This window comes from Thunnus thynnus, chromosome 6 (assembly GCF_963924715.1).
Source record: "Thunnus thynnus chromosome 6, fThuThy2.1, whole genome shotgun sequence".
Classification (NCBI taxonomy): domain Eukaryota; kingdom Metazoa; phylum Chordata; class Actinopteri; order Scombriformes; family Scombridae; genus Thunnus; species Thunnus thynnus.
The window spans coordinates 26750577-26774452 of NC_089522.1; the positions used below are offsets into that span (position 1 = coordinate 26750577).

Here is a 23876-nt window from a genome sequence, read left to right on the forward strand (position 1 = left end):
TTTTTTTTTTATATATTACAGTGCTTTCTTTTGTTTTATGTTTTATTTGTGACTGCGTTGTGATAACCCAGAACTTTGTAACATGTAGTGATGCGTGTCAAAGTATGTGATGAGCACATAGACTAAATCTTTTGTTGTGTTCTGGCTTTTCACCTTCACCTGCTTTCTCACTAAGCATTCTTCAAGTGTGTTTCTACTTCAGATGTATTCACCACTTCATTGCTGGACCACTTTTCTGATTGTACTGATTTTTACGCCACATACTGACACAGAAACACAAACCACAAGAACATATCCGTTGAGTTGAACTTGAGTATGTTGACATAGTTTGATGAATTATGTGCTGTTATGGTTGCACCTGTCTAAACACCACCATTACACTTAACCATATGTGTTACATTTGTTTGCTTCATTACATGTGCCCCCTCTCAATGGATAGTGATTTACTATTTGTTAAATGGTCTACAAAATCCCCACTGGTAATTGATTTAAATCTTTTAACATTGCTTACATGAAAATTCTTTACTGAACATGTCAATGCATAATTTATGACAGGGGATCATTTTACTACATCCTCCGTGGTTACATCAGGAGAAGGCACCCCCCTCCCCCCCACCCGTCCCCATTTTTTACATGTCTTAGCCCATTTTCACTCTCCAGGACTTTCAAAAAGAAGTTGTATATATTTATGACAAGGAGAGTATTTTGGAATTCAAATGATAACTGATTTGTTGTGAATTTTTCTCACCCCATATTGGGGAGAACATTTTTGTTAACAGGGAAGAAAAAGGGGGGGGGGGCTATTTGGAGGTCAATTTTTACCTGTTACGGTTTGTACTTTAAATAAAATATTTCCCTTTTTACAAACTGTGGTGCTTTCATTGAATACACATTACTGAGAAAATAATTTATTTAGAAAACAAACATTGTATGAAATGATATGCATGTCAGTCAGTGGCCTGGCTGCCAAAAATGATCTGCAATATATTAGTTTTAAAATACAAGTGCACAACAACAACTGACCTAAAGTGATTAGCTATAGCAAAGATCTGTGTGTGTGTTCTTATGACCCTTTTGTGAAACCATCAGCATTATTCAATCTCACAGACAGCAGTATATAAAATGTCACATAAATGACTTTTGACACAAGACACAGGCATACTTTGCTTAACTGTACATGTTGTAACATTGTGTGGTTTATGTATTTGAGTGGCATCACCACTGGATCAGTTCCCACTGCGATACACACACAACAAAATGTATGTATACCAGTGCGCTATAAGGCTTTTTGGATAAAAAGCGTCCCCTGAAGACTCATGGACACAGAATTGGACTCTCTGGTTTGGTATTTGATGTGATTACTGTGGAAACTGCTTATTTTCTCTCTCATCGCTGTGCAGAAAGCTTCTCCATGAATGTCCAAGCCCCTTCAATTCGATTGAATATCTGTGGCACTCAGTCACTCAAGCAACACCTCCAGAGGTCCATCTTTTTTTTAGACAAGTGTGGAAGTTTTGTTCATCCAGCTACAATCCGTTCTCTGGTTCAGATTTAGGCTACAGTTATACAGTCTTTGTACATTTGCAGGTTGGTGTCCTAGCATTCTGCTGTTCTCGATAGCTGTGTTAGCTTGCGCTGGTTGTCGATCACCTTTAGGTTCTGAATGTAGTGTCGGATGTTGCTGGGACTACGCAGAGGCAGGGCGTGGTCTGAGTCTGGATGAGAGGGATAAATCATGTTTGACTCAGCAGACATTTAAGTGTTTGTACTGGCAAATCTTCCCATTTTTTTTTTTTTAATTATTTTTTTCTGGCATTTTTTCCCTTTATAAGATAGAGGATAGTGAGGTGGAAGACAGGAAACAAGGGGAGAGAGATGAGTAAGACATACAACAAGGGTTACTGGCTGGAATCGAGCCAGGGACGTTACGGTTATGTTGCATGCACAGGTACCATTTGGCAGAATGTGAAATTTAAAAAGGACAAGTGTGAAAACAAGTGAAGTGGTGAAACAGTAATCAGGCTGCGGAGATCATAGTGTTAAAGATATTGATAAAAAAAAACTCTGATTATCATAAATTACACTCTTCATCTTTCAGATAATACAACTGGTCACAACAATTAATGATATGGTAAATGTAGCTTACATGTAGATATGCGAGTAGCAGGCCCTTCCAGAAACATCCGATCTGCCAGGCCCCTCTGTGGAGATGAAGGCACTGTAGAGAAGATACAGGAGATTACCTACAGGATATATACTGCATGCATCATTCATTTACTTCATGCATATGCATTTGTTTGACCTTGTGTGAATACATATCCATAGCCATCGTATAAAGTGTATATCTTTGCCAATGCTATAAGTCTGCTAGTTGTATGAAAAGCTCATCTGGATCACTTACCGTAAGGCTGGCTTCTGCATTCTCTTACAATTTTCACTGTCTTGGCAATCATGCGCTGTGACAATGAGAGAAAAAGGAGGAATTACAGATCAATCTCATACTAAAGATAAGATGTGCGAGGAGAATAATTGAGTAACTATCTTACCATCTTCTCAAAATTGATCAATTTGTCTATACAGTTTGGATTTCCCTCATGGATGAATGTCATGTCTGAGCATAGACAGGAACAGAAAAAGTGATTAGTATCCTGGTGATTTTAGTCAATTATGTCATTGATTATCTAAAAGTGACTTAATTTACATCGTATTCATGTGTAGGCTAATGCTGTATGGGCAACACTGCTGGTTATTGTTACCTTTGAGCAGCAGAGGCATGAAGGGGATGTAAGGAGGACTGAGTTTGGCCACAGCCAATCTGTAGGCCCTGTGGTTGCGTGAAGGATCCTACCAGAAGCAGAGAATAGAGTAACACTTTATGTTAGTACACATAATTAACAGGACATACTATAAGCTGCCTTTGAATGTGAAGAAGTAGAAAACTATAGAGAATAGTACAGTAATAATGTTGGAACATTTATGAAATTTACACTGTAACTTACCATCAACCTCTCGTATGCACAGTAAACTCTTTTTGTCTTGCTGGGTATTCTCTGTAACAGACAATGACAAGCAAAAATGTTGTATGAGTCATTTCCAAAGTTATTGTTCAGTAAATGGTGCCACAACATTTATCATCATCATGACTGTGGTTGTTGCATTCAGGGGTTTCTCACCTCCCAGGTCTTGTAGAGCCTCTGTACTGCACTGTTGCTCAAACCAAACATCACGGCAAAGAATGAATTGAGATTCTTCTGCTCCTTTAATCTGTGGCAGAGAGGAAAAAATGGAAATAAACAAATATGTCTCAAAGCGGCAAAATGCTGTTCTTAAAATGAGTTTTGAGTGCAGGTTTAAAAGATGGTTTATATGGAAACGAAAGTCTACAGCCTGTGTGGGTTGTGGTTAGGTGCAGCAGTGCATTCAGCTTAATGCTAACATCAGCACGCTAATATGCTTACCATAACAATGCTAACATGGTGATGTTTAGCAAGATTTAATGTTGACCATGTTTATCGTTTTAGTTAGCATATAACATGCTAACATTTGCTAATTTGCACAAAAGACAAAGTACAGCTGAGGCTGTTGGTAATGCCATTAGTCCAAAGTATTGGACAAAGTGAAATTTGACCTGATGATGGTGGAAAAGTCAGGGGATCACCAAAGTAATTACAATTCATGCTGTGTGGAATATGGATGTTTGTACCAAATGTCATGGCAATCCATCTAATAATATTTGAGACATTTCACCAGAACCACAAATGTGAACCTCATGGTGGCGCCAGAGGAATGATCAGGAGATCACCAAAGTCATTATGATGTATGGTCTGAGCACCATGGATTTCTGTACCAAATTTTATGGTAATCCATCAAGCAGATGTTAAGATATTTCACTGGCTAAATTAAAACTTTGACATGCAGGTGCGGAAAAGTCAGATAACCACCAAAGTACAACTCATTCTGTGAGGAACATCAAAGTTTGAACCAAATTTTATGGCAATCCATCCAATAGTTTTTGAGACATATCACTAAAAACCAGAAATGCAATCCTCATGGTGATGCTAGAGAAAAGGTAATCCAAAATCAGTAGGGGACCATCCTCTGGGGACCATGAATGTCTCCACAAAATTTCAGATATTGAAGTATGGACCAAGTGGTGGACTGACCGATTGACCTTGCCATTAAAACATGGTTGAGGTGTTATATAATTAACTCTTACACTGCAGCGATCTTGATGAACTTCTTGAGCAGAATGGCTCGTTTCACCAGGTCTTCACAGAGACACAGCTCAGTCACCACCCAGTACTGCACCTCATTGAAGCGACGCATAAACCGCTCCAGGTTAGCTGTGATGGCACCTGGAAATTTGTGACGGCCAAATATGTAGTAGATAAGCTCCGCCTGGAGAGATGAGGACAATGAGTCACAAACCACTGAAATGTAAAAATCAATGAGAAGCCTGTTTTTACAGGTGACTTAATGAATGTGACTTGCTTCAGAAACATGTGAAGCATGAAGGAAGAACTGTATCAGCAGACTGCTGCTGTCAGATAAATGGTGGAGAGCAGTGTGACTCAGATACAGTTTCAAGAAAGAGATAACCAGCTTTTTGTTGAAATGAGGAAATCTCTGAGTGCTGGTTTCAGCTTTGTTTTTCTTTATGCATAATAGAGCATTATGTACCTTAGAACTGAATATCCTCTTTCCTCTGTATCATTTATTATTTATTCTTTGGTTTTCCTATGTATTTTTCTATACAATAGTTTTTATGGTAACTTTTTGGATGACTTATGTGATTCGTGATCTATATTTGATTCAACTTTTGAAGTGTTCTATTTCATATGTGCCTGTATAATATTGAAGTTGTTGTTTAAAGTTGTTTTTGCCCTTTTCATAGAGGCATGAGGCATTGCTTCAGCTCTGCCCTGATTGGTTCAGCTTGGGAGCAGATTGCACTCTCAATCATGCAGATCACAATCACCTGAGTGCTGAATGTTTGTGCCTACATATTGATTGTCTTGCTCTGTGACGGTGATTTGACAATGCCTGATGAAGATCTCTGGTAGATCGAAACGTTGCTCAATTAAAATTGCTAGGAGCTACTAGTACAATGTGCGGATCTTTTTTCTGATTTTTGCCTTTAATGTCATATCTGCACCTCATGCATGGCAGTGAACAGTTCCCAATCGTAGTTGGCGAGTTCACTGGCGATGTCTTTAGAGCTCATCTGTTCGAGGATGTCAGTTGTTCCTCGCTCTGGACCCTGCTGCTCCGCCAGGGGTGTCTAGGATAAAGACAAAGAGAGGGACAGACAGAGAGAGAAAGAAAATTAGCAGAGAGAAGGCGGTGGAGTGTATGTTTGATGGCTTTCTGGGCTGATAAGCTGCTCTGAACAAATCCAGCATGTGAAATTTAACTGTATGCACCATAATAAATAATAAACCTAATGAACATATGTCTAACGCGATGAGATTTCATCTTTTCTTTTGCGAGTATGGAGTATGGAGAACACCTATTCCTCACCAGTTGTTCCACTTGACTGCTTGTGCAGATGAACAGTCTTTCGTTGAGTCCCATGGCGGTGTAAACTGCAGTCGCATCTAGCTTTAACTGAGCTCTTTCTGTGAACATTTAATACATCAAAAACTAATTTTCAGCCTAATGAACTGACAAAGAACAGTAGAGAAAATCTATGAACAAGACTAGCACTAGATCAGAAACTGAATTAATAAGCAGCTTTAGATAGGCAATTTTACAGGAACTGCAAATTTAAATGAAAAATATCTGTTCACACTTCAAAAGACAGAATGATCAATCACCTCCCGCAGAGTTCATTTTGACCAGGACGTGATCTCCTCCAGGTTTGACTATTGCTGACATCACATCCTGTACAGACGTGTTCACTGGGAGCATCAAAGTGAGAGGTTTGTTGTCGGGCCTGTAGATCTCGTACAACACTGCAAAATGAAGGGAAAGAAGCCAAAATGTCAAGATATGCTAATTTGATAATTGATGTCATGAGTAATGATGTGTGTTAATATCTATTACTCATAAGCAACACCCACAGATGCTGTACATGAGTTAATGTGAGGTAAACGCAATAATATTGTAATGAAGTCTCACACACCTTTATCTTGAGCTCTGATTGGCTGTAACCTCCCCACCGGCTCCTCACAGTTAGAAAACCAGTCGAACTGCTGGTTCTGTCAATAACATCAGAGTGACTCAGCAGTGACATTAAACGGACAAATGACAACAACATGACATTCAAACTGTTTTCTCATTAAAATGTATCTCTGATATTAATATTCTGTGCCCTGCTGTGATCTATGTGAAGATGCTTACCCTGCTCAGTGACTGATATCCGTTCTCCAACCTGTTGAGATATTAAAAGATGAGAAATAGTGTCATATACTATGCTGCCATAGTTATGACTTATGACTTTTAATAGAAATAGCAGATGTAATAAGATAACAAAGACAATTTACACTTTTGTTCTCCTCCTGTCCCTAAGTTGTTCTTTCAGCATGCTGCACAGACGGAAATCAGCTGCTACCTCCTTCTTCAGCCTCTGTTTCAGCCCAAACACGGTAATTGAAAAAACAAGAACATAATTATTGATTCTCTTCGATAACAAATATTCCAATTCACAGTGTACAAAGAGAAATGGGCATGAATGTGATTAACTTGAGCCTGCAACTTCACCTCCAGGAAGTCTGAAGCAATGGGGTCTTCTTTCAGCAGAAGGCCGTACAGAGCCACCCACTGGCCAATCAGCTTCACTACCTTCTGCTTGGTGTTGAGAACGTAGGAGAGTTTCTCCTGATCTGAGCCCTCAGAGAGCTCTGCCTGGTAGGTGCAATGATCGTTAAGGAATAACGGCCCAACAAGCTTTACAAACAAAGAATCTGAGACTATTATAAGACACAATTACAATTAAATATTACAGTTATGTACTTGTGGCTATCAGAAGAGATGAGATGAGAAAAAAAAATCACATTACATTGACATTGCTCATTTGAACTGCGTCCATCATGATCATAAGCAGCAGAAGCAGTAGCAGTGGCAGTTACACGCTATCCTTTTTAACTGAAGGGGTGCAATTATACGCACATCATGTGGGTTTTAAGGCTATTAAAAACAGCTCCAATAGGAAAAGAGTAAAGCCTGCACACTAATGTTTCATTCCAAGTTGATCAAAATGTTGTTGTGTCCTCATGTTGGAATAAATGTGTGGGTGTTACTCTTTTCCACTTAGTACACACACTATCCTTATCATCATCATCATCATCATTGACACTGATATTAGTTCAATCAGGAGAGACATAGTGAATGAAGTAAAGATAATTGTTTATTATTGCAGATGATGTAGTGGTAATTAAGTCTTGGTCAAGACAGTCACTGGAGGTGGTGGTGGCTGATGACTTCTGCTGAGATTGATAAGGCTGATGAGGTTGATGTAGTGATAAAACTGATGAATCTGCAAACACTAGGCGGTGATGGGGAGGTGGAGGGGGTGTGTCTAACAGCAGCATGAACGCATGAAAGGCAGAAACTTATTAAATGACAACAGCAGGATGATAGGCTAACAACGGAGGTGTGTCGCTGTGCTATTGGATAGATTTGGACAGCTGATTACAGCTGGCAATGACAGCAAGGGAAATTATGACTGAGCATGTGTGAGAGATGTGAGTGGCATTATGAAATGAGAAATATAACTACAGGCATATACATGCAAAAGATAGTCTTCCTGACTGAACTTTCGCTAAAGCGCCATTACTATTCAGGATATTGGTGCTGTAGTGCAGGACACAGTTGACTGGAGGGCATGAAGACTTTATGGGTGAGCAGAAAGTCACCCACACAGGGATCTGCAGGGAGACAAACATCACAACAACACACAGTTGATTAACTAGTTGACTGAGTCATCCCTGGTAATCATCATCAGTAAAACAGGGAAAAGGCAAGAAGATGCCCGCAGGCTCTCACCAATAGCATCATTTCCATTAGAGTCCAACTTCACTGTGTCCAGTAGGTGTTCCAGTATTTTCTCAGGTGTTCCTGACATTACTGTGTACCTGCACAGAGCATTGCAGAAGAGAAAAAGAAGAGGAACAGATCATTTATACTAACATTAAAATCTGATGTGTATTGCTCTGCATGCATGCACTGAGCTTATGTGTTTGTGTGTGTTTAATTAATGCCTTTTACTATAATTGTTCTCCATGCTTATGTCCTATTTTAATAACTAACTAATTTAAAGTCTTATTAAGAGTGACAACATAACTGTCCAGGGACTATAGATGAAAATAGTCTCTTGGCTAACTCTCACACATTACATGAATAATTATATAATTAGAATTGTTTTATCAGGTTTACTGTATGTCCGTTTGTGTGCATATATTGATTGATAACCCCTCCACAAAAGCAGAAGCAGAAAAAAGCCCATGACGTAATCATCGCATAGTTTGTCCAGAAGACTCCAGTGTTTATAATACTTGTCAGAAACATATCACACCTGAGTGGAAAGCAGTGTCGGTCGGGTCAGTTACAGATCAAAAGTTTGCTGTTTAATTAAAAAAGCCATATACTGTGTCTACGTCATAACTCTTTCATAACCAAATTTAGAGGGATCTTTGCTGAATGGTATCAGGCCCAAAAATTCAATACTTGTTTGGTTCTTCAGATAATAAAGCTTGTGAAGTAAAGTGGAGAGAACAAGAGAAGATGGATGTAGTGTGTGTAGGTGTGGAAGTAAAGAGGGAAACAAGTGAACAACTAAAAGGGAGGTCATCATTGAGTTAATTCACTTTTATGTTTGCTAAAACACTTCAAGACTGATAACAAGTCATTCAACAAGGCAGGGTTGAAGTCCATTTCTTTTCTGGGTATTAGATAAAAATACATTAGTAAGATCTCAACGACGTTTGACAAAAAGATCTGTATACTTGTCCCACATTATGTGATGATGACCAATGGCAATGCTTGTGTAATTTTTATGATACAGTATCTGCACACACCCAGGTTAAGTATCTGTGAAGAATTTTAATGATTATAAAGCTGCTTGTAAAGTGACTGTTTTGTCTGAGAGGTGGGTGTGTCAGAGTTTCTCACTTGCTGTTGTTCCCTGCTCCTCCCTGTTCTGCTGAGTCAGCACTCTTCTCCAGTACCAGCACAGCTGTCCCATGCTCCTCCAGTCGCACCGTATTTGCCTCCACATCCTAAAGGGTATGGAGATGGAGACCTACAGCTATAATACCGTCGCATATGGCCTTAAATGCATGGCAACATTTTTGACATCTGACAAAGAAGCCATGGAGATGCACATACAGTAAGTAGGTGATCAGACACACCTTGAGAATGCGTATGAAGTCCTGTTTATCAACACGGAGGAAATGGCAGTTGTCTTCTCTCAAGATGATGGTGGCAGCACGAGGTGCATCGTTCAGCAGCGCTAGCTGCCCGAAGTCCTCACCCTCATGTAGTGTCGTTACCAGACCCTGTTTGCACACAGTAGTTTCATCATTATATACTAGTGTAAAAGCAAGAAGGCATTTATTAGTAACAATTCTGAGGGGTTTATTTGCAACCAGTAAATAGATTTACCTTTCCATGTGTGATCACATTTACAGAGCCTTTCCAGATGATGTACCAGGAAGTGCCTTTGTCCCCCTGGCTGAACACTACATAACAAAACAAGACAGTCGACAACAACACTGGTTATTCACACGTGTCTCTGTGTGAATAACCATCATAATTGCATGAAGATCATGTTTACAGGGTACTTTCATGCAATGGGCATTATTATGTATGTATGACTTTCATATTCAAGACTAAATGGAAAGAGAGATGAGAAGAGTATAAAGGACACATGACTGCCTTCATTTAAGTGATGAATCAATCATGACGTGAGGACTTTCAAATATTGCTGATGGTTTACGTGGTTTAGTGGAGATAATATATCTGAAGGGCATGTTGGGCAGAAGAGGACATTTGTGCACGTTAGAACAACAGTATAGTGAGGTTCAGCTCTACAATGAGACCGTGTGTGTCTATGTGTGTCCACGTGTGTATGTAGCACTGCTCTCTACCACCCAAGCTCAAACGTCAGCAAAGCTGTCACACTCACAGACTGTTCCGGCCTTGGCATGTGATTCAAAGACCAACACAGCTGCTAGTTCCTTCCGTACCTACAGGCACAAAAGAGCAAGAAATGAGACTCCATTGATAACTCCTGTTTCCACTGTGTTATATTCCAATATTTTTTTTGGTCAAAGTACATTATGAAAAAATTTGATTCTGTATATGCAAGAAAAATACTAGCCTAGAAGACAGATTAACAGTTTTAAAGATTAAATTTAAGGTATACTATCACCATCAAAGTGAAGTTTAATAGCAAGACTCTCAATTTCTACAAGCAAAAACATGGGCCATCGAAATAATTTGAAAGACTGTATAGTCATGTAAAAATTTTACACATAGTGGTTTTAAGGACACTGATGTCAAGAGCAGGCAGTAATAGTGACTTACAGAGGTGGAGAGATGAGCAGCAGCCTTGACATGGAGCAGCTCCTCATAGATGACCTCCAGGTCCTCAGCACTCCTCTGACTGGGGCTAGACGCAGAGAGGGCAACAGGTGTGATCAGCCATAAAAACAGCTGATAAAGACATAATCCAACAGTACCGGTTCCTTTGAGTGGTTTTATGAACCTTATATGACTGTCATACATGACATACTGTAAATAAATGACTTCACTAACTAGGTAATGCTTCATATACAGCAGCTACAGAAGCATCGGGCATAGTTGAGATAATAAGTCCAATGTCTCTAAAACAACATCATCATCATGTAGTCTGATAGTGTTTTCATGCATGCAGTTGTTTTATTGGCTTAACATACTAACCATTTCCGCAGAATCATAGTGAGCAAAGCATCAGGACCCAGCTGAGACAGCAGAGACAGAGCTTCCTGCAGCTCATCCTCCGAGTCTTTCTCGTTTGTCATGTGGTTCAGGCCAAACTCGGAGTCCTGGAAGCGGTAGAACTGGGTGTCCTTGTCATGAAAGTTCACCTCATGTTTCACTTGATTGAGACAGAACACAGGAAAAGGAAAAATATTCATGAGATCTTAATGTAACTAAGGGTGACGACCTTTTGAGATATGGTGATTACATAAAATTTATCATTTAAACATCCCCTCCAGAAATGTTTTGTTGATGAATAAAAATACTTTGCTTTGAATAATTTTGAGTGGAACGGGACTTAAAGTAGAACACAACTCTTTCATACACAGATTAGTTAAAAAAGACAGAAACAAATAAGTACATTTTGACCTTAGAAGAGAATTTTGTTGTCACATAGTAACTTTACAAAACTCAAGAATGACAAGATAAATGGAAATAAGTGCAAATCTATTCTGAGCGATCCCCTTCATTTGATGATGAAGCATTTCTATTCTGATTGGAGTGGTCTCTTCCAGAAAGACAATATCCCGTCCAGAGAACATAAGTGGTTAGTGAAGACTTGACTGAGTGAGAACTCATTGTTAAACATGTTCCCTGGCAGACTAAGTCACCAGATCTCAAGCTACTCAAATGCTAAGGGGAAATTCTTGAGTGCTGCTTGAGACATTGAGACATCATTATCAGAATATATTTTTAAAAAATTGCCAGAAAACGACAGCATTTCCTGTCAAATACTTATATAATCTTCTACAGTCCGTGCCGAGGTGTGACCTCATGCAACACCTGATAAATATTGTTTTATTACTCTTTACTTTGGTTGTCAGCCAAATGTTGCTGGTGTCACATGCAAACAGACAAGAGGAATTGGTACGTTTTACTCGAGACATACTGTATTTCCTCATTTCTTACCATGAACAAGGATTCCTTCATCCACCAAGACCTGCCACATTCCAACAGCCTGGCTTCTTGATTGGAGGCAGTCATTTTGTTTCATCAGCCAATCAACAAGCTCCTTACCAGAACAACATTGTCTGTAAGAGTAATTTCACATGTCAATTTGCATGTAATTTGCAGAGTTTGTCACTTTTTTTTTTTTTTTGACACAGAAGAAATGTACAGTGTGGGTACCTGTATGATTTGAGGTGATACTTTCTATCTCGGATCAGACCGGGGTTCCTCTCGATCATGACGCTGTACACTGACCTCGCTGCCTTCACAACACGATCTGAGAGAAACTTGATAGACAATGAAAAAAAATATTATCAAGCAGCTAATCTATTAGCATCTTTCTATTATAGAGATAAATCTGCCAAGACTAAGTCATGCTCCCTTTTATGATGTGATGAAATAGGGTGAGAACAAGTGAGAGAGCTCTGTGTACATAAGGAGCCAGGATATGCAACACAGTCGGTCTTGTTAACTGAAACACTGTGCTTATTTATGAGTGTGAGAGAGAGAGAGTGAAAGAAAGAGAGACAAGTTTCTTTGCATTTCCCCTCAGCGTTGAGATCATGTGCGATGGCAGGTATTTCTAACAACGTGAGTGGAGATTTCTGTGGGCATCGGAGTGAAATGTGGTGTGTGTGTGGGTGGGTTGCAGGGAGGTGGGAATGTTTTATAAATGGCTATGTTTTGTTCAGCTTTCCTACATCTCGCTGAGTTCTGAGTATCTACAACTCACACACTCTGGCACGCAGCGACAACAAACTTTCCCCTCTCTCACCTCCTTCAATGTGCTGCTTTTCCTTTGAAGTCTCGATTTATTTCCTCCTCACTTCCCCCTCACATAAACACGGCTCACTTGGGTCAGGTCTAAAAACCAGAGAGGTTGCAGACAGGGTGCAAAACCTGTCAGCCACTGATGCAGAAGCAAGGCTTATATAACAAGAATGTGCTGTAATGCGGATGCCCTAATTCAGGTTTTTTCATGCTTTCTGCACTGCTTCTCTTTTGTAAACAAATTGGATCAAACTACCACCCAACAATATTTACAATCTAAATGATTGACAGAGGTAGACTTTGTTATTTGCTTCTCCCTGTTTGACTTCCTCTCTTGCTTCTCCTGCTCCCAGTCTTGTGATTCAACAAGTGACTCAGACAGTTATTTGTTTGTTCTGCAGATTCTTCTTTGGGCACTGCTGTTAGCCCAAGGTGGTGGTCTTGAGATGCACACAGAACCCAACAATGACCATTTCCTATATTAGTATTTTTTTTTGTTGAGCGGACTTGCAGCAAAACGAGGAAGCCGGGGACAGAAACGACCCCACTGACCCCATGCCTCGAAGACACCGACACAACCTTTGCTCTTTCACCTGAACTCGAGGCCACAACACATATTTGTTAGATCCAAGTTCACGCAGGCCTGCTAATTATGATGCACAACTATAACGGACTACTGTGGGTAATGCTGTACAGTACACACTTCAACCTATCATGCCCACATCGGCCTGTTCCCAGACCTGACATCTTCAGAGTAAATACGCCCTGAGACATCTGCTGTGCCCCATAGAAGTTATGTTGTCTAGAGGTCACCAGTATTCCCAGGGGCTATTTTTTCCCCATGGGAATGCCAAAGTCACATTCTCAGGCATGTCAACTCCAAAACTTATTTTCTTGATGAGGCAATTTTCCATTACCTAAGCCAGCCTTTACAAAAACAATATCAAAAGCCATATTTCACTGAGGGAGCCTGGCTCTCGCTACTGAACCTGACAATCATGTAAACACGCAGAAAAGTTAATAATTTCTTCCGTGCGATGTTTTCTATTGCTGCAGTTCAATTGTCTGTGTCCGACTGCGCGTTGTTTATTGTCTGTATGTAGGTCATCTGATCATCTTGTCTAGGAACTATAAGCCATGTGTTACGTAGGTAATTGTTCCAACTGAGTCGAATTACAGAGTAAACACCTTTCCCACAGGTGCACCAGTCAATGACTCAAAGTACAATGCACACTGTGTATTGGTGTGTAGTAATGTATGGGCCAGCTGTTAGGTTTGGGAAGGCAGCTATAACATACTTTATGACTTGGGTCCATATTGCTGTTGAGGTCATTTTACAGTCAAGAGCATATATACAAAAAGTATCTTAAAACCACTGATCCACAGTATATAAATAACTTCATATTGTTATAGACTTAAGTTGTCGAGGTTATATTATCTCTACTTATGATCCTAAATTACCACGCCTACAGAAAGGCTGCTCTACAGCTTGTACAGTTTACTCAGACGCAGGTTGTAATTGTCTTTATCACTACATATTCATATAACTTCTGTGCATTATCTTTATTCATTTAAATCTGTTTGTGGCTTGTGGCTGTTAGTCATCTGCTCTAGAAGTGTGTAGTGTGTGATTTGGTTGCATGCATTTATCTTGTTGGGTGGAATGATGACCAGTACAGTTATTCTCTGTGTGTTTCATCTGTAGGCGAGACATTTCTCTGTTTCTTACTGTGACCTTGGTGGGCAGTGTTGTTTGAGAAGCAGCTGCAGATGAACACTCTGAGTTGGAAAGGAGCCTTAATGTCGCTGTGTGGTCTCTACAGATACCTGACTTTCCCCCCGTCTCTCTCTACATCAGAAAAACACAAGACCACACACCTACCAGAAACATTTCCATTCTGAAAAATCCCCCCAGAAGATGGGTAAAATGATTTTCACGACCTCTGACAAAATCATTCAGCATCAGTTTTTAGATCTATCAAGTTGCATCTGCGGTTGATGTCACTTCTCACCTACACTATATGCGTTGCACAAACACATTGTCCAACCTACAAAGTCCTCTACCTGCAGAATAGAAACACCTCAACAAAAGGCAAGTGGAAAGTGTGAAAAGTTTTGCAAACAAATATTACACACTTTCCATTAGCTGCTTGGAACATGTCAAACATTTTAGCCATTCTGATGGCGGGGCTCTGGGGATTGCAATGTTGATCTGTTGTTCTGTTGTTCCATTACTTTGGTCTAAACTGAAATATCTCAACAACTGTAGGATGGATTGCCATGAAAATGTGTACAGACATTCACGGTCACCAGAAGATGAAGCCTACTGACTGTGGCAACTTTTCCTGTAGCGCTACCATGAGGTTAACATTTTTGTTTTTTACCCAAATACCCAAATACTGAATAGATTACTATGCGATTTATCATCAGGCCAACATTTCAGTTTGTCTAATACTTTGGTTTATCTGTCTAACAGGGTTACCTATCTTACAGTCTCACAGATCCGCTAGCATGGCTGTAGCCTTCTGGTTTCATAGATGAAAATTTTATTTTTAAAATGTGACCAAAGATTAGTAGCTACTAAACTTGTGATCAAATATGGTGAATTCTAGTTCAGTGTGTCTAAAGAGGAAAACTACACATGTTGCAGATAAAAAAGTTGGAGCACAATCAAACACAGCTTATTAAAAACAATCCATCTTGTACAGTGCTATCAGAATGTATGATGCTCATTTGTGACTTCAAGGATCAGGAGCCAGCACTTGCTAAGCAACCAAACAAAGCTGAAAGAGGTTAGCAACACGTGCCTCCTGCAGACTCTCTGTAGATTACCTCTCTATCTTCTCTTTCCAACACAAAACAAAATTCACAGGCATTGATTCTTTGGGTGTTGAAAGATGCTGTTTCTCTCTCACACTGTCTCTCACTGACAACTTCTTCTTTCTGGGGGAGACCAAAAGAATTCCCTTTCCATGTCAAACCCTGTTATCAGTGTTTAAAAGGTTCTCTGGTTGGCATGCTGTTGAAGAAGCTGAGATAAAGCGGTGTGAGGGGCCTGGACTGGGTGAAGCAGGGCTCAGAAGGGTGGGGAGGGTCAATTAACTGTGGGCCCTGGAGTGCCCTTTAGACTCCTTGTGACTACATGTCACGTTAGGAATGTGTTTTTTAAGACTCGCTTGAGTAGTAATGCAGGATATTATAACAACAAAAGAACAAGTTCAGCATTTTAAGAGGATGCAAGCGCTGCAAGTCTAGATGATAGCAGAGGTCAGTGCAGCTTAAAGTCACCAGGAGAGAGAGAGAGAGCAATACAGGCTGCTGATAATTTCAAGACTCACATTCAAATGCTATGCCAACCAAAGTCAATAACTGTTATCAGCTAATTAGTAAAGTGAAAGATAGAAGCCTCGTATGCACTTACAAACCTGATTATGTAACTGTTTGGGAGCACTTAAATGAGAGGATATGACATAAAAGATGCTAAATAATAATTAACCTTGATGACCGATGTAAAAAAAAATCTAATTTTTAACAGTCAAGCTTATTGAAATTTTCCATTTAGTTTGCTTAAGAGCAAAAACATGATGAAAGCATGCTTCTCCTCTGTCACTGTGTCTCTCCTTGTGCTCCTTGTGAGAACATTAGATTACTCTCAGCTGTGAGGAGGTGATGTACCAAAGCATAGTTCACCATCTGAGGTATACACACCTGCTTCATAGTGTCCTTTGAATTCAGGGCCTCTGGCAGCGGAGTCTAAAGGAAAGAGGGAGAGACATTATCACCACTGAGCCATTTCTCCATATCTAAAACCTCTGAAATAAAGCAGATAACTTGCTCTGGAACGGCATTCCACAGGAACTAGCTGGTCGTTGATGATAATCTCACTGTGGTTGCACCAAATAAACAAATATAACCAAGCTGGACTGTCCAGATAGAAAGAATAATTATTTTCTTTTCATTGAGATGAAGGTCAACATAAATACATTAACTCAACCTGCGCTGAGTTACTATTGTCTCCACCGTGGTGTGGGTGGGTATCAAGTGTGTGTAATGAAGTGGGAGGAAAAAGTACACAGACATGAGCTGAAGGAAAGTACACAGCCTGTTGCCACACATTTTGTTGAGTGAAAAGGTTGCTTTTAGCTACTGACTATCCTTTCTCATGAGAAGGCTTTTGAAAGTGTTTAAAGATTAAATGTACTGCAGCAGTTGCCACAGATATATACATTTAATCACATATTATTTCTGGTGACTCCCTTTACCAGAACATGGTCTTATGAGAGTCAGATTAACCCTAACCTAAACCTGTTACCTTGTACAATTATTCAGCATTGCTATGTCCGTACTTCGGCCTAAGTTTTACTTCCTCTATGCTTCTTGGTTTTTATGTTTTTATGACAGCCTTGTGGTGTACCTGTATTCCCGAGGCACTTGCTTTTGCTCTTAATTCAAGTGTCAGAGCCGTATGAAGGCTATTATAGGGATCCCATTTTCCTTCCAGATCTGATAACTTGTGGGTACTTAGAGCTATGTCTGCACGCACACAGAATGAGGGAAAACTGATTTATAGGCAGCACATTTCACTTAGTCTCACTATAGAGTTGTAAGGTTTACAAGGATAAAATATTAGCCGAATGGAATATGGATGAATTTTAATAACATGTACGTTTGTTTCTTTGCACTTTGCTGATGCATCGTATGAACAGATTGCAAAAAAGAAGTTTAACACATGCGAAGTAACCACACGGCATGACTGAAATTGACGCATGAGGTATAGCTGACCTAATTGTTGAGATCAACTCTTTAAATCACTGATATAAATCTGTTAAATGTCTCCACTCCTTGTGCAGACTTTGTGGCATGTTTTGTCTGGTGTGCTGTGCAGCCAGCTATGGTACGTCACATGATTGTCTGAATGGCACACTGCATACTTGAAAAACTCATTAGCTCATTAGCCCCCACTGTGGCAGAAAAGCTTGAAAAAAAAAAGAGTACCTTTTTTCACTGATCATTAAAGAATTTTTCACTGTGTATGTCTTTATAAAATAATATGTGTGGCATTGTTTTGTCAGTTATAACCAGGTCAGAGTGACACATGTGCCCCTTGAGTAAACAAAAAATGTGGATAAACCAGTGTTCTCCCAGGTCTGTAGACAGGCAGATACTATTAGGAACCTTTGTGAATGTGAGGCATTTTGTTCTCTTTTGTCCCCATGTATCAGCACCGGTATGCAGGAGCAGGAAAGACAGGAGGGACTATGCCCTGGCATCTCCTAATGATGACAGCAAAATGAGCTCAATTTTTCCCCCTGTTAAAGGTGATGTGTTAAGAAAAGGAATTAGCTAATGCCTCAGCGCTATTTTAATTGAGCTCACTGTTCATATCATACATCGATGAGAAACAAAAGGGGTTGGATATCATTTTGGGGGAAAAAATGAACACTCATTTATAAAATGAATATTGTTCATAAGGCGGATCTCGCTGCCTTTGTGCCAGTATAGTACAAACACTGTTCCCATTGAAAAGATAATCATGTGTTTAATGTCAAGTTCATATATATTAATGATTCGGGTACTTTTAGTATGTTGTCAACCTGACCTTTACACTTGGGTGTGTAAATCTTTTTTAAAGTATTGGCCTGGCGAGGACATCTCTGTGAAAGTGTTCATGTGTAATTTATTACATGTAAGATAACCTAAATAAACACAAACTCCCCTGACAACCACTTGAACGACTCCTGTGACATTTGAGAATATGTGTAGCATGTTAGATCAAGAGACTATTAAATTTAGTGTGTCCGGTGTCATACTTGTACGTCACAGACCCAAACATAATTGTCAGATATGAATCTTTTGTGTTACTTTACATAAAATATGACTTTCATATTTGGCTGGGAAGAGCAGGAAGTCCAGGATACAGTCTGGAGAGATTTACAGTTGTCTTTGACCTATTGATGCTTAAAAGTCAAGTAAATTTAGAACCTAAGAGCTTCACCACTGTTCTGTGTCTTCCTGTGACCTGGAAACAAAAACTTCCCCTTTGTGCAATCTTCTAAATCTCTTTTGTAAACCGAGCAGGGGTGTTATGGTGGACTTGGACAATAAACAATACACTATTTATAACCCCAGTTTAATAAAAACTTTGTGCTTTGTTACCTTCCTGTGTCCCCACACCCGAACTGCTAACACAATAGAGAAAACTGCTTCAGTCTACTGGAAGCATTCTTGAAATATCTGCTAAACCTCTGTTTTGGGGACCCTCTAACTGTGTCATAGTGGAGCTCTATGAATAGTGTTGCTATCGCTTTATCCACATCTCCTCCAACTTTTTTCCTCAGTTTCAGCACAAAATTAGCCGCATTTTGATCGCTGGGTGGTGTGCCACTTGAACAAAAACTAGGTTTTTTAAGGCTATTAAGCTCTAAACACAATAACAACTACCATTTTTGCAACAAATTATGACTGTACCAGTCTTTCAGTCTGTTCTTGGTCTTTCTGTACCAAGTCACTGCTATCTTGTCTAATTCCAGATATTTCTAGAAAAAAGGGGGCTGGTATTTAGTGTTACAACTCAAGATTTGCAAAGTCACACATAGACAACATAATCTATCTAATTACTTTTAAAAGACACACAACAATTCAAGAAGACAGTGTGAATAATCAAAACAATGGCGCATCACTATCATCTCTCCTCATCATCATCATTGTGTGACACCATATACTAATTCTTGTCTGTGTTACATAAACTAATCCACAGTTATTTCTCTGGAGAAATCATTAAAAGCAGCATACCCAGCTGATGCCCCTTATGGTCGTTCTTTCCACTGAGTAGCGATCCGGGAACACTTGGTAATTGTAACTCCGAAACAGATGCATCTTGACTCAGACCAAAACAACCGAAAAACAACTTTCCCAGTCAGATCTGAACACGGAGTCAGCACCTTCAGACATTATTCACAGCACAGTCGATCAGCTGCTCGTTACTGTACACGCAGCACAACGACACTGCCGCTTCAGGAGCCCGCATTATGTCCCCCGAATCCAGGCAGGATCCTGTATGTCGGTCTTGCATTCAAACCCACGCTGGATACTTCTGCTAGACGTGTTTGCCTCTCAGAGAGGTCGGGCTGTGTAATATTCAGCCATCCCTCGTAGCACAGGCGCACTTTGCTGCTGCTGAGTTGCGTGTGTGTGTGTATGCTCTCTGGCTGGAAGTCAACATCACAGAGAGACGGCCTCCTCTGGCATTTCACCATCTAATTAATGGCCTTTGATTTATTAGGCCTGACGTCGACGTACTCCGTGCACATGTGGGCAGGTGCAGACGTTGCATTTTGTCCGTTTTTTTTTAACACGTCTTAAAATAGAAAATGAAATGTGTCTGTTTTTACCAGGCTCGTACTATAAATACAGAGGTGGCACAGATGCAGATGCACAGATGTATATATGTTTTTTTTTTTTTAAAAAAGACAAAATTTGCAAAAATATCAAACAAACAAAAACATGATTTGCAAAAAAAAAAAAAACTCATATCATGACGTTATTAATTTACATCCTTCACTTCACTTCAACTTAAACTACATCCCTGTGGTGAAAATATATTAAAAAAAACCGCACACAAACACTTGTGAACTACTTGTTTTGCTGTTCAACTGATACTGTAGGTTCAGGAGACTGAGTCAAGGGTAAATTAAAGGAGGCATAATGTTCCAGGCGGGCGCTGCATGGTCTAGTTTGTTCAGTGTAGTCGTTCAGAACAGCCCACATGAGCTGCAGAGCACCGCATACACACTTATCAGGTTGTCCAGCTGTCTGGCTCAACTGGGTCTGTAAGCGCATGGACGCGCAGATAAACTGTTTCAAGGGCAGAAAGCGGTTTATGTTGGAGAACAATACTGGATGTCTCACATTAGAAGTAGTTGTGTCCAGTTCTAGCTTACAGGTGTTTGCCCTTTGCACAGGTGTTAAACTGTTACATACCTATGGTTTATGGATTCATAAAACTCAAATCATACTGCTTTATGTTGTACCAACAGGTCTACTGTAGTTTTCAGCTGTGAATACACTTTGCTAGATAGCCACATTATTCTCTGTGCCTCTGGTTTAGATCCAGTGTGTGTGGTTCAAAGTTATTTTATTGACTTCATTTGTGTTGTTGAACAGAAGCAGATGACTTACTTCTCCTATGTCTGGTGTACGACGTCTAGGTGGAGAACAGATCGTTTTGACCAAGTTCTCCATGGAGAAGATGGCTTGGATACTACCTATGTGAAACATGGAGAAACAGGGTAAGAATTAGTTTCTTTAACAGCCAGGAAAAAAACAAACAAACATGAGAATGCATAGTCAAGCCTGTCCCATCATCAGCAATTAGTTGAAGCAAAGCAGAGATAAGTGATGTAAATCTGCAGACTGTCAAACAAGGACAAGGGAACCCTCTATTTAACTTGATTTTCCATGCACCTCCAGTTATAACTGGATCATGGTCAACTGTATCCTGCAGGCTGGACACGTTATGTAAGACTTGTTTAAATCCCAGCTATTGTTTCAGTGCTGGGCTGCCCTTCCTGTACTGACCTCAATGCCTGAATCAGTTTGCCATGGCTTTCCACAAGCTCCCCACAAGATAATACACCCACAAGAACGTCTACACTGCCCTGCTTTCCATGCTTTGCTGGGTTTTTTCCTCTAGCTGGAAAGCTGTAAGACGGCAATGTATTAGAACAATCTCTTGTAAGAATTATTATTAAAACTCCAGCACCTGTTGCTCCTGCGTGCTATCTCTGTTTAGACATTACTGCCTCTTCCTTGGAGCCCTACTTTATCAGCGTGTGCGGTGAATGAGTGATGTATCACAAATTCTACAGAACTCGCAATGAGTCACAACCTCTCCCAGTTCAACTGTACAACAGTCCCTTTTCCATGAAGCTACTGTGAGGCGAATCTCCCACAGTCTCTCAGAAACAAGAACAGTAACAAATCAAAAACAGTAACTTGCTTCTTACCAAGTATAGATTCCCGTGGAGTCATGAGGATGCTCCAATCACAGCCGTCCCAAAAGAAAGAATTAAAGTAAACAAGCGATTAAAACCGCACAGAAAGTGCTGCTTTAAGTTGTCTGTGCTCTCGCTAAAGTTGTCTGTGCTCTTGCTTAAAGTTCTCTGACTCAGTCTCTTCCAAATGCCTTTAAGGGACTCGAAGATGCCAAATTAAGAATGCTCACAATGAAAGAATCCAGTTGTGCTTCTTATGACCTCCTGAGGGACAGGATAGTTTAGCTGATAAGGAAGAGCACATTGCTACAGTCTGTTTGATAGTATCTGACAAAGTGACTGTGATTGTCTTGTGTGCACAGTACAGCAGCACATCATAGGGTAGGTATGCATAGAGCACTGTTGCTGTTTTGAAAGATTTATGGTAGTTTTGTACAGACTTTAAAAGGGCTTCACCCACAGAGAAAGGAACAAACTGCTTTCTGTCTGAGCTACACTACTTTCTGAAAAGTAAAGACAGAAAAAAAAAAATTCAAAGACGGTAATTGCTTTGTGACCCTGGGACTATAGTGTTGGATGACCTTGTTAGGTTCAGAGCACAGTTAAAACGAACATAAAAATTCATCTCACAGGAGAGATTAAATTTAGGCTGCTGTGACCTTGAACTCCTCAGCTACAAAGGTCTCAGTTAACTTTCCGTGTCTGGCATTTTGAAAATAAATGCTACCCTCTATTGAGAACTCCGATGCTCTGCAACCTGCATCGAGTGTAAAGCAAGCCTCAGTCAAATTCACATACATCTGGAATACAAAGCTACCACAAAATGAAGCAATTAGAGTAGATTTTAGACCCAGAGATTTTTAGAAACTCATCAAGTGATAAACTGATGAAAGAATCTGTATAAATATCCAAAAATTATATAACTGTGAGTTCTTAGGCAGGATATTTATGCCTTTATATCTGATTACACTAGAAAAATAATGTTGTTTTCTGTGTTTTTAGGCGAAAGTCCATCTTTCTTTCTCTCCTTCTTTCTCTCTCTCTCTCCTTCTTTTTCTGTATTTATTTATGTGTTCATGTGTTATGTGCCCTGTTTCTATTTAGATCCCTTGGGAATGGGAGTGGGATTTCCTGCAACAAATCTACGCCCATGGAATGTGTACTTTGCCAACTGTCTTTGTTGTGCCTGCTTGGTGGTACATACACACACACACACACACACACACACAGAAACCTTTCCTTCCTCACCCCTGGCCAGTTAGCAGTGACAGGGAGAGACATATATTATTCGTTTGACCCCGAGATCAAATAAGGACTGAAGCAGAAACTGAGGCAGACAGTAATTCATGAGCGAAGGCATTAAAACAGATGGTGGCAATAATTCTAAACCTCACAACACCTCAAGTTTGTCAACAGCGTTCTCACATATCTACCCCCTGCTGTCAATCATACGGTGGAATTTATCACAGGTTTTAAGTTATAAATACAGAAAAGCAACAAATAACTTTGACATATTTTTTAGAGATTCAATAACTTGCTTTGTCTTGAAATTTGGAATAACTGCGATGTAAAATTATACGTCAAGAACTGCTCGTTAGACATATAATAATAATTTATTAGATAATCATACATTTCCATGGCAAACTATTTAAGAATAAAGCAGTTTTTCATCTGAGGACGTCCCATAATTATAAAATAATATAATAAATCAAACAATCTGTTAGTCAAAATATAATTTTGATAAGTGATCAATAACTTACCAAAGGCAGGCTCTTGTGAGATTTTTCAGTCCGATGGCTTTCACAGATTTTGAGTTTGCTGTGCTTCCTTTTTTAGCCTGTACTCCTTTCATATGTCCGAGGATGATTCCTCTGTCTGTGTCGTTATGCGAACTGTGGGAAGCGTTGCTGGACACAGTTTCCTATATCTCTCTGATTGGTCATGAAGAGAGTTCTCCAGGGCATGGGCTAGAGCAGTGAGACATGGCTGTGTGAGAGTGTGAAGAAGTATATACGCATCTACATGTGGTTTTATAGGTGACATACTTGTCTGCATGCATAAAACCACAGGAAAGCTTCAAAGCTCATCTTTGGTGCAGATTTCATTGCTTTGCATTAACTGTATGACTTACAGTCAGACAAGTAAACAGATATAAAAGGCATTACACAGAATAAACCACAACATTTGATTTAATGTTTCCTG

The 23876-nt window shown here is 39.8% G+C and overlaps 1 protein-coding gene and 1 long non-coding RNA gene across 4 annotated transcripts; one reads left to right on the forward strand and one right to left on the reverse strand.

The window, feature by feature from the left end:
• Nucleotides 1–892: 892 nt before the first annotated feature.
• Nucleotides 893–23657, reverse strand: rapgef3 (Rap guanine nucleotide exchange factor (GEF) 3). 3 transcript variants are annotated; one of them, XM_067593090.1, is made up of 28 exons: nt 23435–23657; nt 20860–20945; nt 16390–16434; nt 12091–12197; nt 11872–11993; nt 10903–11080; nt 10528–10612; nt 10127–10187; nt 9604–9680; nt 9351–9497; nt 9112–9218; nt 7987–8075; nt 7790–7868; nt 6703–6853; nt 6486–6568; nt 6343–6373; nt 6125–6200; nt 5817–5954; nt 5521–5618; nt 5156–5281; nt 4217–4398; nt 3174–3264; nt 3000–3050; nt 2757–2844; nt 2547–2611; nt 2402–2456; nt 2147–2218; nt 893–1715 (listed from the first exon to the last, which is right to left on the reverse strand). In XM_067593090.1, exons 2-28 carry the CDS (start codon nt 20920–20922, stop codon nt 1597–1599), a joined length of 2586 nt encoding a protein of 861 aa, XP_067449191.1. In that variant the 5' UTR covers nt 20923–20945; nt 23435–23657; the 3' UTR covers nt 893–1596. The 3 variants fall into 3 exon arrangements, with proteins under 3 accessions (XP_067449191.1, XP_067449189.1, XP_067449190.1); XM_067593088.1 differs by lacking the exon at nt 23435–23657 and adding an exon at nt 21687–21958; XM_067593089.1 differs by lacking the exons at nt 20860–20945; nt 23435–23657 and adding an exon at nt 19474–19839.
• Nucleotides 20025–23417, forward strand: LOC137184947 (uncharacterized). Its single transcript, XR_010928728.1, has 3 exons — nt 20025–20642; nt 20889–20969; nt 22779–23417. It is a non-coding gene; the product is annotated as an uncharacterized lncRNA (long non-coding RNA).
• Nucleotides 23658–23876: the final 219 nt, after the last annotated feature.